Consider the following 15,983-nt stretch of genomic DNA (forward strand, 5'->3'; position numbering starts at 1 on the left):
GTCGTTTGGTTTCTCCAATGTAACTGCTACCACAGAGGCAACTTAGTTTGTAGATGCCAGGGTACTGTATGTCTGGAACCACATCTTTTACAGACGGGACCAGATCACGGATGTTATGTACTGTGTTGAATCGGACCTGGATCTTGTGTTTTATCAGGATTTTGGAGATTTTTTTTTGTGACCCCAACAATGTAGGGTAAGGTGATGGTTTTGAAAGGCTCCTCAACAGGATCCTTCTCGATGCTTGGAGTGATGACTTTGCGGATTGTGTAGTCGGAGTAACCATTAGCCTTAAGAGCTTGGCGTACGCGTTTGAGTTCACTGGCAATGTGTTCCTGGTCGGAGATGCATTGGGCTCTATGGTATAGAGTCTTGATGAGGGAATTCTTCTGGGATGGATGGTGGTGGGAATCTGGTTTTAGGTAAGCATCCGTATGGGTGGCTTTCCTGTAGACAGAGTGGCTCATTGAACCATCAGGTCTCCTTTTAATTAGGACATCCAAAAAGGGTAGCTTGCCATCTTTTTCGACTTCCATGGTGAATCTGATGGCTGGGTGTATGGAATTGATGTGGTCGAGGAATTGGTCTAGAGCAGGCCGGCCATGTGGCCAGATGACAAAAGTGTCATCTACGTACCTCTTCCATAAGGTCGGGCGTAGAGTGGCAGTCTGGATGGCGTCAGTCTCAAATTTCTCCATGAAAACGTTGGCTACAACCGGAGATAGGGGGGAGCCCATTGGGGTGCCCTCAGTTTGTTTGTAGAATGTTCCATTCCAGGTGAAGTATGTATTGGTTAAGCAGTGTCTCACCAGGGGGGGTACCCCAGTATTCAGTCCTTGATGAACCAAGTCTTCAATGATTGCGATGGTGTCAGGTACAGGAACTTTGGTGAATAAGGAAACCACATCAAAACTGACAAGCAGGTCGTCTGGAGACAGGGAAATTCCCTTGATTGTCGATACCAGGTCAGTAGAGTTTAGTACCGCAGAGGTGGTTTTTCCAGTGAAAGGCCGCAGGATTTCAGACAAAAAACGAGCCAGTTTGTAGGTGGGGGAGCCGCATTCTGAACGTGCTGAGAATTGACCTCTGTTCTGAATCTCCCTCTAAATAGAAAACGGAATCCAGGGTGGCCCAGAAGTCAGGACACATCGGGTTGTTATATTCATTTCAAGAAGGGAATTGAAACATTTTAATAATTTATTGTCTAAGTCAATATTTGATCTAATATCGTAAAAATATATTTTGATGATGACCACAAATGGAAAACAAATTAACGCAATTCAGACAACACATAACCGATAAATATTCGAGAGTACATCTGGAATTTTTAAAAATGAAAGTCCGAAAATAATTTCAAACAAAAATATTCATGCACGCATTAATGTGTTTGAAAATTTGTTCAAATAACTGAAATAAACCGTTGTGATTTGTTGTTTCCGTCGATGGACCGCGGAGATTCCTACTTAGAATCAGGAGCATGGGGTACGAAGCAACACAAATGTGGACCTCCCCCCCACCACCGCTCCAGGGACTCAGTTGCTGGATCGCCGCATGCAGAAATACTCTTAGGTTGTTTCGGTAAAGTCACGTAGGTAAACAATAAAAGATTTAACTACGCATATTTGTACCATCTTATTTCACAGGTACTAGTCTATTTTACCGAGTTGTTGACATCCCCAGCGTTTAACAGCGCTGCAATTTTTTTGGTTTTGGCAGCCAACACCGGCCGTAATTCTTGCGGAGGTGCTTCTAGCCCCGCCCACCTCCCCTTCTAGCCCCGCCCACCTCCCCCCCCTCCCAGTCCCTGACTGCCACATTTAGATAAGCTCCTCCCCCCTCCCCTTAACCAGTACTGTATATAAGATCTTGTCTCTTGGATTTCCCTTCACTTGATACAGTAAATTTGGCTGTGACGGTCCCACCTGAAGCCGGAGACTTGTGTTGCCTCCGAAACGTCGTGATTTAATTAAGTTATTTTCATTTATCATTATTGTATTATTATATTTTTTTTACCTACGCGACTTTACCGAAAAAACCGAAGAGTATGAATCCTTGCAGTCACGAAAGCTTCTAGAAGCACACAGAAATGTTGCGAGTGGAGGATGAGGCAGAGTGTGAACTCCACCCGTTCCATCTGCGCGTGCGTTGTTGGGTCGAGAGTTGTCCACCCACGTGCGACTGGGGTTTCCCCTCCACCCCCCCCCCCTCCGGGTGCTCCGGTTTCGTCCCACGTACGAACACTCACGGACCGGCTGACGGTGCCTCCATCTGTTGGGGGAGAAGCGCGGGGCTTGGGCACCGGCTCGCCCTGCGGCTCCTGCTCGCGCCTCCGAGTGCGTCCTCGCTGTACGAGAGTGAACGCTGCGCAGCTCGTTACAAGTTGAAGTTAAATCGAGATTTGAAGTTTTCGTGACTGCAGGGATCCATGCTGTTGTCACGTAGGTAGACTTTATTTGATACCTACGTGACTTTACCGAAAGAACCAACAAGTTGAAGTTACTGCTACTGTATATCTTAATATGAACAAGTGTCAGCCGAGTGAGGCTTCCTTGGTAATTATGGATTTGTCAGATGGTATTAGTAAGACCCCCCCCCCCCCATTCAAACGATATGGCTCTGTCAGCAGGGCCATTAAGAAGTCATCGTCGCTAAATCGTTTCCTTTCCTCCCTCCCCTAGCTCATCCCACTACCCCTTAATCTCCGCCTTCTAAACCACGACCGTTCCTGCTCCCTCTTCACAATCTCTCCCCCGTGGCTCCCACTCATTCCCCATCCATCAAATCCGTTCATAATCATTCGTTCTCGTCACATTAAAAAAAAAAATGCATTTTACTTAATTCACGCACCGCAGGTTTTTCGCCCATTTTACTTCCTCTCGTACATTCGAAATCACTTCATCTTCCACCGTTACATTCGTACGCACCGTTGTTAGTTGTCTGTAAAGGGCAGCCGTGGTCAAGCAAGGGTGCTACATAGGGGCCGTCCATAAATGACGTCACGTACCTGGGGGGGGGGGGATCAGACATTTGTGACGATGTGTGACGACGGGGGGGGGGGTTGAGAAAAAATGCGCAACTTTAAATACATATAGACAACACGTTCTACTTAATTAAATAGACGTTTTAATAAGTGTTTCTCCTACAACATCAGAGTGCAGCGCCACATAACATACGCACTACAATGACAATAGTTTAAATCGATTTGAAGCATGTTTTATTTTCAAAATGGAAATATGGTTTTGGGGGGAGGGCAGAGCTTTGTGACGTCATATTCGAGGGGGGGGTTAACTTTTTGTGACGCCGTGTGACGAGGGGGGGGAGGGCAAAAATCGTCCAAAATCGTGTGACGTCATTTATGGACGGCCCCATAAATGGTCGCGAGATCAGCACACGAACGCAGCAGCGCTTGATGAGTGTCTCCCCACGCGGGCACGCACGCTGGGTGATTGCTGCGTTAGCGGTAATCGGCACGCAGAGAGCACCGGTGACACCAAAGCAGCGAGCACGCTGCACGTGGTGGTGGTGGTGATGGTGGTGATGGTGGTTGTTGTTGTTGATTAACTCGGCACCCGGGAAGTGAAGGGAGCCGCCACAGCGGGGGTGGCGCCTGTGGTCAGCGCAGCGCCACTTTCAGTCCAGATGGTCGACGGTTCGATGCCACCTCCCGGCCGCGGCAGTCGAAACAATCCGCTGCACTTCTCGTCGTCGGTGCGTTCACAACGACGGTTCCACCGCGATGCGTTAGCGGTTCCTGACTTTCTAAAACCGGTTACCGATTCTCAAACCGGTTACCGCTTTCGACAACCAGAAGAGCCACTGATGTGACGCCGCCGTCTCTTGCCCTGTGCCTGCCCTCGCGCTCCCCATGCAGGCAGAGCAAGGCCCGAGTCGTGACCCCCCGTGACCCCTGGCACCATGTCCGACGGTTACATCCAGAAGGGGCCCCTGCTCCAGTCGGGGCGCTCGGAGCCACCTCGTCCACACTCGGGCACAGAGCCCAACAACCCCAAGGCGACAGCATCGTCACCACCACCACCAGCAGCACCACCGCCGCCGTCTTCAGCAGCAGCAGGAGGAGGAGCGACGGGATGCGGCACGAGCGGCGCCCGCCTGGCGCCCAGCCGGTGCTCTCTCTCCCCGCAGCACCAGCAGCAGCAGCTGCAGCAGCAGCAGCTGCAGCTGCTGGCGGCCACGGGAGGCGCCGAGGGCGCCTGCTACAAGTGCCTGGCGCCGTTCGGCGTGGCGCTGCTGGTGAGCGGCGCGGCGGTGAGCGCCGTGGCGTACGGCCGCAACGCGCACGGCAGCCCCATCACGCTGCTCGGCCTCGCGCTGCTGGGGCTCGGCGCCCTGCTGGGGCTGCTGGGCGCCGCCGGCTGCCTCCTGCACAGGCACCACGAGCTGAGCCGCGCCAGGAGGGAGAGCCGCACCACCCTCGTGGCGGCGGCCGTGCCCTGACCGCGGCTGTCTCGCCGGCGGCGGCGAGGACGAACCCGCCGGGGTCCCGACCCCCCCCCCACCCCCCCTTCTTCCTCATCCACCCCCTTCCCCCCACCCCTGCCCTGCCCTGCCCCTACAAGCCGGAGGACAGCCGGAGGGAGATTTCCTCACCAGCCCGTGTGTTTGCCGCTCGCTCAGTGGCATTTGCTGGGCAGTGTGTAGGCGGTGCAACTGCGCCGAGGCCATACGCGCGAGAGGGGCCCAGGCGGCACCGGGCTATGCAGAGGGTGGGGGAAGTTGAACGAACGAGGGGGGGGTGGGTGGCATTTCGACATGTGAAAAATAGCTTTATAGCTCTTCGGAATCCTCCAGTATTTACTAAAGATTCAGCTGCAATTGCTTCCACCCACCTGGGCCCAAGTCAACCGCGCCACGCCACCCGGCGTGGTGGTGGTGCCGTCGGGGTCACGATCATCGTTGTCACCGTCAAGTGCAGACGTCAACATTTGCTCGCGATAAAAACGACGACGACGACGCAAGGACAGTGACACGGGGCAGACAAAACAATGGGACGCGACTCCATCCCAACGGCGGAGTGGACCCACGCGAGACGGGGGGCCCCAGGGCTCGACCCCCCACGCAACGATGACCCCACCTCACCCTGACTGGCACCCTCCATCGTCGTGCTCGTCGTCGACGAGTCGTGAAATGTTTCGTTTCACGCGGGGGGGGGGGGGTGGGATCAAGAAGGGAGCGTTCAACCTCAAAACCGCGGCGGTGTCTCGAGCGACCTTCGGAAGAAAAAAAAAACGCATCCAAGAATGACGGAAGTGCGTCCGCCCTAATTTATATATAAATATATATATATGTGTAAGTGTGTGTAAGTGTGAGCCGCCGTTTCTGCAGAACGCCGCTCTGCGCGGTGTGCACGCACGACCCCGCGCGCACGAACGCGGGAAGGTTGTGACCCATGATTTATGTTGGCCCGGGGCGGGGGGAGGAGGAGGAGGGATGACCGCCACGGTCGGTGACCAAAGCGCCTCACCGTTCCCTGTGCAGCTCGGCGCGTGGATAGGCGGTGAGCGGGCAGCCGGAGTGAGCGGACCTGTGCCCCCCCCCCCCCCCGTCTCGCTCCTCCGAAACCGGCGCGGCGAATCTACGGCGGGGACGGCGATGTGGGGGAGATCTCGGGGAGGGGGGGCGAGGGGATGTTGTCGCGGGGTGCACTGCTGAGGAGAGACCGATCCCCAGCGGTGGCACCCCCACGACCGGCACTCACCGCGCCTCGCCTGAAGCCGCAGGGGATGGAGTGCAAACCGCGGTGTCGACCTGCGACCGCTTCCTCGGCAACACGGAGGGAAAGAAGTTGCGGGCGTTGCGAACTTATGACTCCCCCGCCCCCCGCCGGGTTAAAGGCGGAGAATGGCAACAAGCGTGAGATGTGGGATGTGGGATGTGCTGTACGCACGCACAGCCGCCTTTGTCTCTCCAGGGCAAGTGGTGGTGGTGGCGACTGTAATATTGCAACGCGTACCGATGTCGTGGTCGTGTCTGTTCTACGGGAGTTGCGGGTCACGCTCAGATGCCAAAAAGCGAATCAATCGGGGGGTGGGGGGCAGGAGTCGAACCCAGGGTCGCGCAGATCACACGGTGGGCGGGTCGTCGAGTTGTGATGCCTGTGCAGAACGCGCCTGCGGTTTAATGTCTTCTTTCTTTCTTTCAAAAAGCCAATTTCATCCACTCAAGTGTTTTTGTACCAATAATTCACAATTTCCTATTCCACAAACGCCAAGGTCAAGAGGTCATAGCATCGAGTGGCATTTCGGCCCCAATCGACTTCCACTTGGTGGCCCACCTCTGGGTGCCACTCCAATGCCCGCCTCGGTCACCTGCCCTCTGTCCCCCACAACCTCCAAGTTGCTTACCGTATCCCACCATGATAAGTCCTAGCACCCTCTGTGTGCACCAGTCTAACTGTTCTATTTTGTTTGTGTTACCAGGGAAGGCCCCGCTGAACTATATAACTCTATTTTAGAAGCCACGTGGCCACAAATTATAGGTCAACAAGGTGGCTTATCATGTGGAAAGTTACAGCAGCCAAATAATCTAAACTCACGTTGTTTCTGAATGTGGAGGGGAAAACCGCAGGACCCGGAGACACATTCAAGCGACCACGGGGAGAGAGACACACAAACTCCAAATATACAGCAGCAGGCGTCAGGGTCGGGATCGAACCCACAACCTACTGTATACCCGGCGAGGTAGTTAACATCTTCTCGCCACCGTGGCGCCCAGTAAATGAAAAGGTGAGAGACCGTCTTGTCTCTTTACTTTGTTCAGCTCCCGCTCTCCGGGTTACACGGAGAGCCGGTAATATAGTGGGGGGGGGGGGGTGGCACGTTCCCCCCCAATGATCCGATCGAAATCCCTAATTTCGATCGGATCATTGGGGTTTATTATTAATAAATCGGCATTTTGCGACCCCCCCTGCCACTGTGTAGCATATTATTGTGCCTGGGACTCTATGAGATGATAGGACCATTGTTTGAGTCCATAATTGGCAATAAGTAACGGCAAAGCGGTTATAAGCGACTGACAGAATTGTGCGCAAGTTGCGTACACGTCACACGACTTCCCTGAAGGCATTCTCCTTCAGCGAGCGCGATGCCGATCATACAACGCGGTTCGAATTCGACCCTCGATCGATGGCTGCGCCATCGCCGCACACGCGCCGAATAAAAAGCAAGGGACGAGTCCTTACTTAATAACAACTCCTCTATCATTTTTTACCTGAAAACCCTGGCTCCGCCATTGGGTGCTTCCGCCTCAATTTCCCGTCTCTTCACATCGCGTTCCACCTCTGCGCTATTTACAAGTTCTCATGTTGACCCATCAACAGCCGCCCTTCCCACCGTGCTCATCGCAACACTTCTCTTGACCTGCTCACAATGCCCCGCGCTATCCACGTTGCTGTTTGTACAAAGACAAAGTCGTCCCCCCCCCACCCCCCAATAGCCTGAACAGACTGTTGGGGCAAGTGCTGTTAGCGAGTAGCAGCACCTATGAAGGCCGGCACGGAGCACGAGGGGGTGGGTGGCCAGCACCACGCCCGACCGCCTTTGTCTCCCTAGTGGCGACGTTCACACACCGCACCAGGTACTCATTTGAGGCTGAGTCGACCTAGGGGAGGCCCAGCAACGGTTCAGATAATCGCCACCGACGTCGGTGGCCGTGAGCGCGAATCGATCCGGGGTCGCCGGGTTCGTGGCGCTAACCGCAATGCCGCCGCTCCCCACGCGCGCACACACAACGCCCTCCATCACCACCACGACAATCAACGCACCACACGGACCTCTGTGTTAGCCGGGGACACGGCAGAGGTCAGCAGCCAGCGCTCAGCCCCCAGACAAACAACAGACCACGTTTAACACGGAGGCTTTCGCGACCAATATTACTCATAATCAACGTTTTTGGGTTTAGATCGCGTTATTTATAAATGTGTCGTAACCCTCCACCACCCGACACGACCAATCAGCAAAAAAGTGTCACGTTGACAAAAGACAAATAGTTCACTGCTTTAGCCCACCGGTGTGTTGAAGCGTGAAACCACAACATTTACAATTTGAGTACGACGTTTCGCTGGTAATTGCATCCAGCATCATCGGGCAATTCGCCATCTGGCGCCATCTTGAATTAACGAATGAACTCGGGTCCCCCGAATTTAAACTAAAACTAAACTTTTTGTTTGTTTTACCAGGTAAGGCCCCACTGAGCTGTATGGCTCTTTTTTCAGAAGCGACCTGGCCACAAATTATAGCGCAACGAAGTGGCTTATCGATTGGAAATGTATAACAGCCAAATACTTTAAACACATGTTGATTTTAAATCCACGTGACCACGGGGAGAGAGAGAGACACGCAAACTCCAAATATACAGTAGTAGGCGTCAGAGTCGGGATTTAACCCACGACCTCCTGTATACCAGGCGAGGTAGTTAACATCTCCTAGCCACAGTGATGATGATGAGATAAACGCAAACTCCAAATATACAGCAGGTATTGTCAGAGTCGGGAACGAACCCACGACCTCCTGTATACCAGGCGAGGTAGTTAACACCGCACCACCGAAATGTGACGAAGCTACTCAAGAGTGCACTTAGCTCGTTCTCACTCGTTCGCGAAGATCTCGCAGGGGAAGGAAGTTTCAAACTCCGCTCGGCGGCGGCGGCAACCAAAGTTGGCGCTCTCCGCACCGCTGCGACCGTGGTGCGCCGGGGGGGGGGGGGGCAATCGGAATCGCCGGTGCCCGCGATGGGCTCAGCCACGTGGTTCGCCTTGCACACAGAGGGCGATTGACAGCGACCGTGAGGTGGGCTCGTGAAAGGGGCGAGTCCAATAGCCTGCTCTTGTCCCTGCCCAAACAACACACGTGTACATACTCTACTCAATTGGCATTACACAGAGCAGCAATCAGTGGTCCCCGTTTGCAGGCCAGGTGCTGAGGCTCCAGCTGCCACTGGTGGTGCCACTGGGCTGGACGGCATAGCAAGAATAGCACAGAGGGACTCCTCTACTGACGAACGTGTTCGTATCCAGAGGTTTGTTCGTAAGTCGATTTGTTCGTAAGTCCAACTTTACTCCTGTCGATTCCAAACATGTTGTACGGCGTGTGCACTAAACACGGGGAACGGCTTTAAACGTTGTATAATCTCCAGTAGACGTAGATGCCACTGGTTGTTCATGTTTTGCAGATGTAGATGCCACCGCCGCCATCTATTGCGCGGCGGTTGAACTTACGACTCTCGGTCCGAACAGGCAACTGGACATACGGACAGGTTTGTTCGTATCTCTGAAAGTTCGTAAGTCGAATGTTCGCAAGTAGAGGAGTCCCTTTCCTGGCAAGACGGATGCGCATTTGCAGGTCAGGTGCCGAGTCACATTTTTGTCGCTACAGGGACTGCCGCCACTGGGTGTGCCCGCTTGAAATGTGTTTGAGATGGGATGTAACGAGATTCTGAGATGCTGCGACGCTTAGGCTCGATTAAAATAAAATCGTCATCATCATACATCGAGCACATGTACGGAAATCTGCTGTCACAATTGCGCACCTCTTGCGGCTGCCCCCACAGGACCTTGCGAGCAATGTGGGTGTCTCAATGTGGGATCGGGGGGGTCACAGACACTGAGGCGGCAAAGGCGAGATCGTCAGGGTGATTATTCCAGTTCTCAGCCATCCCTGATTAAGGCTGCTTCTCAAATGCAGCACGTTGTCACCTCACCAATAAAACATTTCTACACAACAAAATCCAGTAACATTTGACATTTTCGCTAAATAAACACAATTTTTGTTCCTGGGTAGTAAGTGTTATTTCTTAATTGCTTATGCATGAAAAGTAAAGAAAATGTCTATATCTTGACTTAAAGCTTTCGTGACTGCAGGAATTCATATTCTTGGGTCTTTCGGTAAAGTCACGTTGATAGGTTGAAAGAAATGACAAAAAATAACAAAAAACTACGACGTTTCGATCGCAACACAAGCAATCGTCATCAGGAGAAAAAAAATGCTGGAAAGCTGCTGAGGCAGGATGTTTTAAAGGTTTGAAATGGGTGTAGCCCAAGGGTCATAAGCGAAGTGGGCAAGGCTAGTGATGTTAACATGAGAAATTTGCATGTAAATGTAAGATCGGAGAGCTACCTCCACGATGACGAATCTGCGGAGGTGGCCATTGTCTTGTGAGAGATTAGCATGTCAATGTAAGATCGTAGAACCACCGCCACATCGAGTAAAACGAGCAACGGTGGCTGTGTTAGTGAGACATTGAACCTGTTAATGTAAAACCAGAGAGTCGAAAATAACTTCTAACATCGGAAGGTAGCAACTTTCTCATGTTAACATCACTAGCCCCGCCAACTTCGCTTATAACCCGTGGACTACACACATTTCAAACCTTTAAAACATCCTGCCTGAGCAGCTTTCCCGCAATGATTTTCTCCTGATGACGATTGCTTGTGTTGCGATTGAAACGTCGTAGTTTTTTTTGTAATTTTTTGTTATTTTCTTTGAATCTATCTATGTGACTTTACCGAAAGACCCAATAATTAAAATGTCTATAATTCCCCACAAACTTTGCTTTTGTGAACAGGACAGTGATATTTTGAAATGTACTTTTTTTCAATGAGAAAACGGCGAATTTGTGTCTTTTCGTTCACCTAAAGTCAGAAAAAAACAACATATGAATCAAAATTAACATGTATTTATACTAAAGTAATACAAAAATGACTACAAAAGATTTATAAGTGAGATGTTTTTCGAGATTTACGATTATACTGTAAATCACTTTCACGAATCAGCCCCCAAATGTAGTCTCCCATCGTGTCTTCGTTATACTGTCCTTGGTAGCGGCATTCAAAGTCCAGTATATCCTGGTGGAAGCACTCGACCTTGTAATTTCCCAGCAAGCCACGAACCACTGCAACAAAGCTGTTCAATGCTGTTTTCTCCTTATGAGTGAGCTTCTTGGGGAATTAATTGCACTTCAGGATCTTCTTTATCTGTGGTCCGACGAAGAAACCGGCTTTGACCTTTGCCTCAGACAGCTTAGGGAAGAAGTCTTGAAGGTACTTGAAGGCTGCTGACTCCTTATCTACAGCTTTGACCAATTCTAGATTTGAAGCTTTCGTGACTGCAATGATTCATATTCTTAGGTTTTTTTCGGTAAAGTCACGTAGGTAAAACATTAAAATTAATGAAAGTAAAATAAAACAAAACAAAAAAATAAAAAATAAAATTCACGACGTTTCGGAGGCAACACAAGTCTCCATCATCAGGTGGGACCGTCACAGCCGAATTAGCTGCATCAAGTGAGGCAATGATTCAAGATGTAATCCCTTATAAGCAAGTTGAAGGGAGGTGGAGAGGGGGGGTGGAGAGCTTATCAGGCTGTGGTAGCCAATGAATGGAAACGTATCGGGAGGGAGGAGGAGCGGTGATCAAAGACTGCACGCAGTGCTCAACACAATGAATGGAGACGTGTCGGGACGGAGGGCGAGCACTACGTGCAGTCTTTGATCACCGCTCCTCCTCCCTCCCGATACGTTTCCATTCATTGGCTACCACAGCCTGATAAGCTCTCCACCCCCCCTCTCCACCTCCCTTCAACTTGCTTATAAGGGATTACATCTTGAATCATTGCCTCACTTGATGCAGCTAATTCGGCTGTGACGGTCCCACCTGATGACGGAGACTTGTGTTGCCTCCGAAACGTCGTGAATTTTATTTTTTATTTTTTTGTTTTGTTTTATTTTACTTTCATTAATTTTAATGTTTTACCTACGTGACTTTACCGAAAAAAACCCAAGAATACTCTGACCAATTGTTTCATAATGCCCAATTTGATGTGCAGTGGTGGCATCAGCACCTTCCGGGGGTCCACCAGTGGCTCCCACTGACGTTGTTCCTCCCCACAGAGAACTCGGTCCGCTGTGGCCAGTCCCGCCTGTGGTAGGGTGAAGAAGCTGCAAAAAGGTTGGTGACGCTTCCTCTGATCTGCGAATTGCACACTTTCATCCAACAAGTTCAACTGCTTGAGTCTAGACGTCAAAAGCTCGGCATTGGACTTGGTGAGACCAAGATCTCTGATCAAGTCGTTGAGGTCTTTTTGGTTGGGGTAGTATGGGTTTCTCTCCTCAGCTCCACCACTGAAATTGTCATCTGGATCTACATCTTCCTCGCTCTCTGACTTGCTGCTTTCTTATAAAGACGGCTGCTCTCTCTCCGGAGGAGTGGGTACGGGGAGCTCATGGCAGTGTGGCACCGGGACGATGGATGAAGGAAGGTCCGGATACGTGATAGCCGGTGCATTCTTGCCAGTCCGACGTTTGGAAGGGTCCACCTTGCAGAAGTAGGAGTTGCTTGAGTGGTCAGTGGGTTCCCACCAAATTATTGGGATAGCGAACTTCATGGCTCTCTTTTCCCCTCTGTAACATCCTACAAAAATACGTTTATATCACCCATGACTAATGTGTAAGAGATTATCGCAACATTTTTCATATATGTTTTAAATACCATTTAAAATTGTAAAACATTTAAAAATTAAAAACTTTTACAATTTAAAATGTTTCAACAAATATTACGAGAAAATTCCGAGCAATAATTGTCCATCTTACCTTCCAGAGGTTTTTTTGCATTGCTCGCAGGTAAAATGAGGTGCCCAGAGTTTGTCTTGATCCCCGACAGGCATGCCGAAATATGCCTTGTAGGCCTCACACATCTTAGCAGATGCTTCCACAGAGTAATTTTTCACTTTTGTCTTGATAAATTGGCCGCAGACATCGCAAAATGTGTCTGCCAGATGCTTGCAGCCTCTTGATGCCATCTCAGAAAAATGCAGATATGTATCCACTTAGGCAGCTGGAACTAAACTGAACTAGTGGGCTTGAGGCCCCTGATTTATACTACTCTTTGCATTACTGGCAAGTTCTAGAATGTTCTAGAAGTTACTCCAAATTTACTCAGCACTTAATCTATCTGGAATGTTCTGGAAAATTTCAAAATATCACTGTCCTGGTCACAAAAGCAAAGTTTGTGGGGAATAATAGATATTTTCTGTACTTTTCAGGCATAAGCAATTAAGAAATAACATTTACTACGCAGGAACAAAAAAATATTGTTACGCAGTGTTATCACAAAATTCCAGCTCTGAGAACGATCAAATATATTGGTTTCACTGCCACGCGATTGAACATGTATCCACAGCAGGGCACGTGGGGAAAGTGCCGCCTCTAAGTATGTGGATGTAAAAAGGGCAACTTGAAGGGATCTCAGAAGGAGTTCTGTGAGTTCTGCTTCTGCGAGTTTTTTTCTTCTTCCCACAACTGGATGATGAACTGGATGTAAGAGAGTTCCGAATGGATTCTTCCTCTCGTGACGGGGCGTCGATGGCACGGCTGTAATAAAATTGCGCAAACAGCAGAGGGGAAAACCCCCTCCGATAAGTCTGCTCGCCACCCTCTTGCATTCTGAGATGCTCCGTAGAGTTAAGACCCACTCCAAGCCTGTGCCTTGAGTCACGCACACGCGCGCACCCAAAGATCCCCCGTGTAGCCTTGAACAGACTGTTGCGGCAAGTGCTGTTAGCAAGCACCTATGAAGGCCGGCACAGCCCACGGATGGAGTGGGAGGCCAGCACCACGCCCGGCCGCCTTTGTCTCTCGAGTGGCGATGTTCACGCACTGCACCAGGTATTAATTTGAGGCTGACTTGGCTAGGGGAGGCCCAGGACTGGTTCAGATAATCGTCACTGGTGGTGACTGTGAGTGGGAATCGAACCGGGTTCCGCCGGGTTCGTCACGCAGTGCCACGTCAACCACTGCTGCCACGGCCGCATCCTTTTCGCTAAATTCCAGCGGGAAGAACGTGGATTGTATGTACAACACTCCGGTGTAAACACAGAGATCCCCTGGGTTTGCTACTGAACGTGACATCAATCGGCGATGACGGCTGGCCAATGTCAGGGGATCTTCCAGTGTTCTACTCATATCAGCGAGCGGGTGAAGTGCAATGTACTCGGTATGAAAGCACGCGAGTGGGAAATCTATGGAAAAAAAAGAAAATACAACGAATAATTGGCAGGATGGAGAGGCGTGTATGTACGCACGTATGTTGAACTTCTTTCGCGCCGTACGTAACAAACCGTGCTAATCGGAGGTGGGGTAAACAAAAGTTGAGTTTTTAACCACGATGCCAAATGTGTAAGGTAGTGGAGGCACTGTCTCTTGGCGCGGTGCGAGCCACCCAAATCGGACTGCAGCGGTCGTGGCTGCCATCGGTGGCCAGCCCCCCGCCCAGCTCCCCGCCCAGCCCCCCACCCAGCCCCTGTCCAGCTCCCTGCCCACACACGGCCCTGGTCTGCGAGAGGTGTGGCCAAACGGATCCCAGAATCAGAATATTTATTTATATCGGAGGAATCCGGTGAGCTATACAGCTCTTGTTCGCAGATGTCCAGATCCCCGTGACCAAGAGAGTTGTAAGGAGGCCTTCGTCCGGCAGGAGATTGACAAAGGGCTGAAATATCATTCTTCATTTTTTACGCATCTGTTCTTAACGCCAATAATTTACGCAGGAACTCCTCGCCGAGTCCCAAGACTCGTTTGTTTTTCCTGCAGGAGGGCGCCGCTACATTGGAACATCTTTGGCCACGGCCACTGCAGCAGTGACAGCTCCACTTCGTACGGGAGGAAAGCGACGAGATTCGGGGAGAAACCGCAACGCCATCGCGAGGTGGTGACACTCAGCAAGGCCCCCTCCGAATGTCTCTCCCGCAGCCCAATCCTAGCACTACGAGGAGCCCTGGTAACCACCTGGTAATCACCTGGTAACCACCTGGTAACCACTAGGGCTCCTCAGCCCCGGCGAGGCCAGCGCCACGCCCGGCCGCCTTTGTCTCCCCAGTTGCGATGTTTCCACATTGCACCAGGTACTCATTTGAGGCGGAGTCGACCTAGGGGAGGCGCAGGACCGCTTCAGATAACCGTCAGCGGCGTTGGCCACGAGCGGGAATCGAACTTGGGCGGGCGGGGCTCAGTAGCGCAGCGAGGCGCTGCAGGCGCTGCGTCACCGCTCCCCCACGCCCAGGCAGGCGCACGGGGCCACGGTGCCTCCTCCTCGCCACCCCCATGTCAGCCGATGCCTGGCGCCGTCGTCTCGGCGTGCGCACCTCATTCACCACGGACCAATCCCACCCCCACCACCGCCCCCACCACCGCCGCCCCCACCACCCCCCACCGCCGCCCCCACCACCCCCACCACCACCACCACCCCCACCCCCACCACCACCCCCACCACCACCCCCACCACCACCGCCGCCCCCACCACCCCTACCACCACCACCCCCACCACCACCACCCCCACCGCCGCCCCCACCACCCCCACCACCACCGCCGCCCCCACCACCCCTACCACCACCACCCCCACCACCACCACCCCCACCGCCGCCCCCACCACCCCTACCACCACCACCACCACCACCCCCACCGCCGCCCCCACCACCCCCCACCACCACCACCCCCACCACCACCACCCCCCACCGCCACCGCCGCCACCCCCACCGCCGCCCCCACCACCCCTACCACCACCACCACCACCCCCACCGCCGCCCCCACCACCACCCCCACCGCCACCGCCGCCACCCCCACCGCCGCCCCCACCACCCCTACCACCACCACCACCACCCCCACCGCCGCCCCCACCACCCCCACCACCACCCCCACCACCCCCACCGCCGCCCCCACCACCCCTACCACCACCACCACCACCCCCACCGCCGCCCCCACCACCCCCACCACCACCCCCACCACCCCCACCGCCGCCCCCACCACCCCCACCACCACCACCCCCACCACCACCCCTACCAACACCACCACCCCCAGCCCGCCCCTTCCCCCGCCGCCCCCACCACCCCCACCGCCGCCCCCACCACCCCTACCACCACCACCACCCCCACCACCACCCCCACCGCCACCGCCGCCACCCCCACCGCCTCGAAAGTGA

The 15,983-nt window shown here is 52.8% G+C and overlaps 1 protein-coding gene across 1 annotated transcript; it reads left to right on the forward strand.

Annotated features, from left to right (window-relative positions):
* Positions 1–3,915: 3,915 nt before the first annotated feature.
* Positions 3,916–4,455, forward strand: TMEM100 (transmembrane protein 100). Its single transcript, XM_078610776.1, has 2 exons — positions 3,916–4,011; positions 4,165–4,455. The coding sequence occupies exons 1-2, from the start codon at positions 3,916–3,918 to the stop codon at positions 4,453–4,455; spliced, it is 387 nt and encodes a 128-aa protein (XP_078466902.1).
* Positions 4,456–15,983: the final 11,528 nt, after the last annotated feature.

This window comes from Lampetra planeri, chromosome 35, assembly GCF_965212315.1.
Source record: "Lampetra planeri chromosome 35, kcLamPlan1.2.h2, whole genome shotgun sequence".
In the NCBI taxonomy this organism is placed as follows: Eukaryota; Metazoa; Chordata; class Hyperoartia; order Petromyzontiformes; family Petromyzontidae; genus Lampetra; species Lampetra planeri.

Excerpts from the sequence above, each read along its gene's own strand:
- TMEM100 (XM_078610776.1), top strand. The coding sequence starts at position 3,916 with ATGTCCGACGGTTACATCCAGAAGGGGCCCCTGCTCCAGTCGGGGCGC. Across the intron at positions 4,012-4,164 it reads CAGAGCCCAACAACCCCAAG|CAGCAGCAGCTGCAGCTGCT; the intron begins GCGACAGCATCG and ends CAGCAGCTGCAG.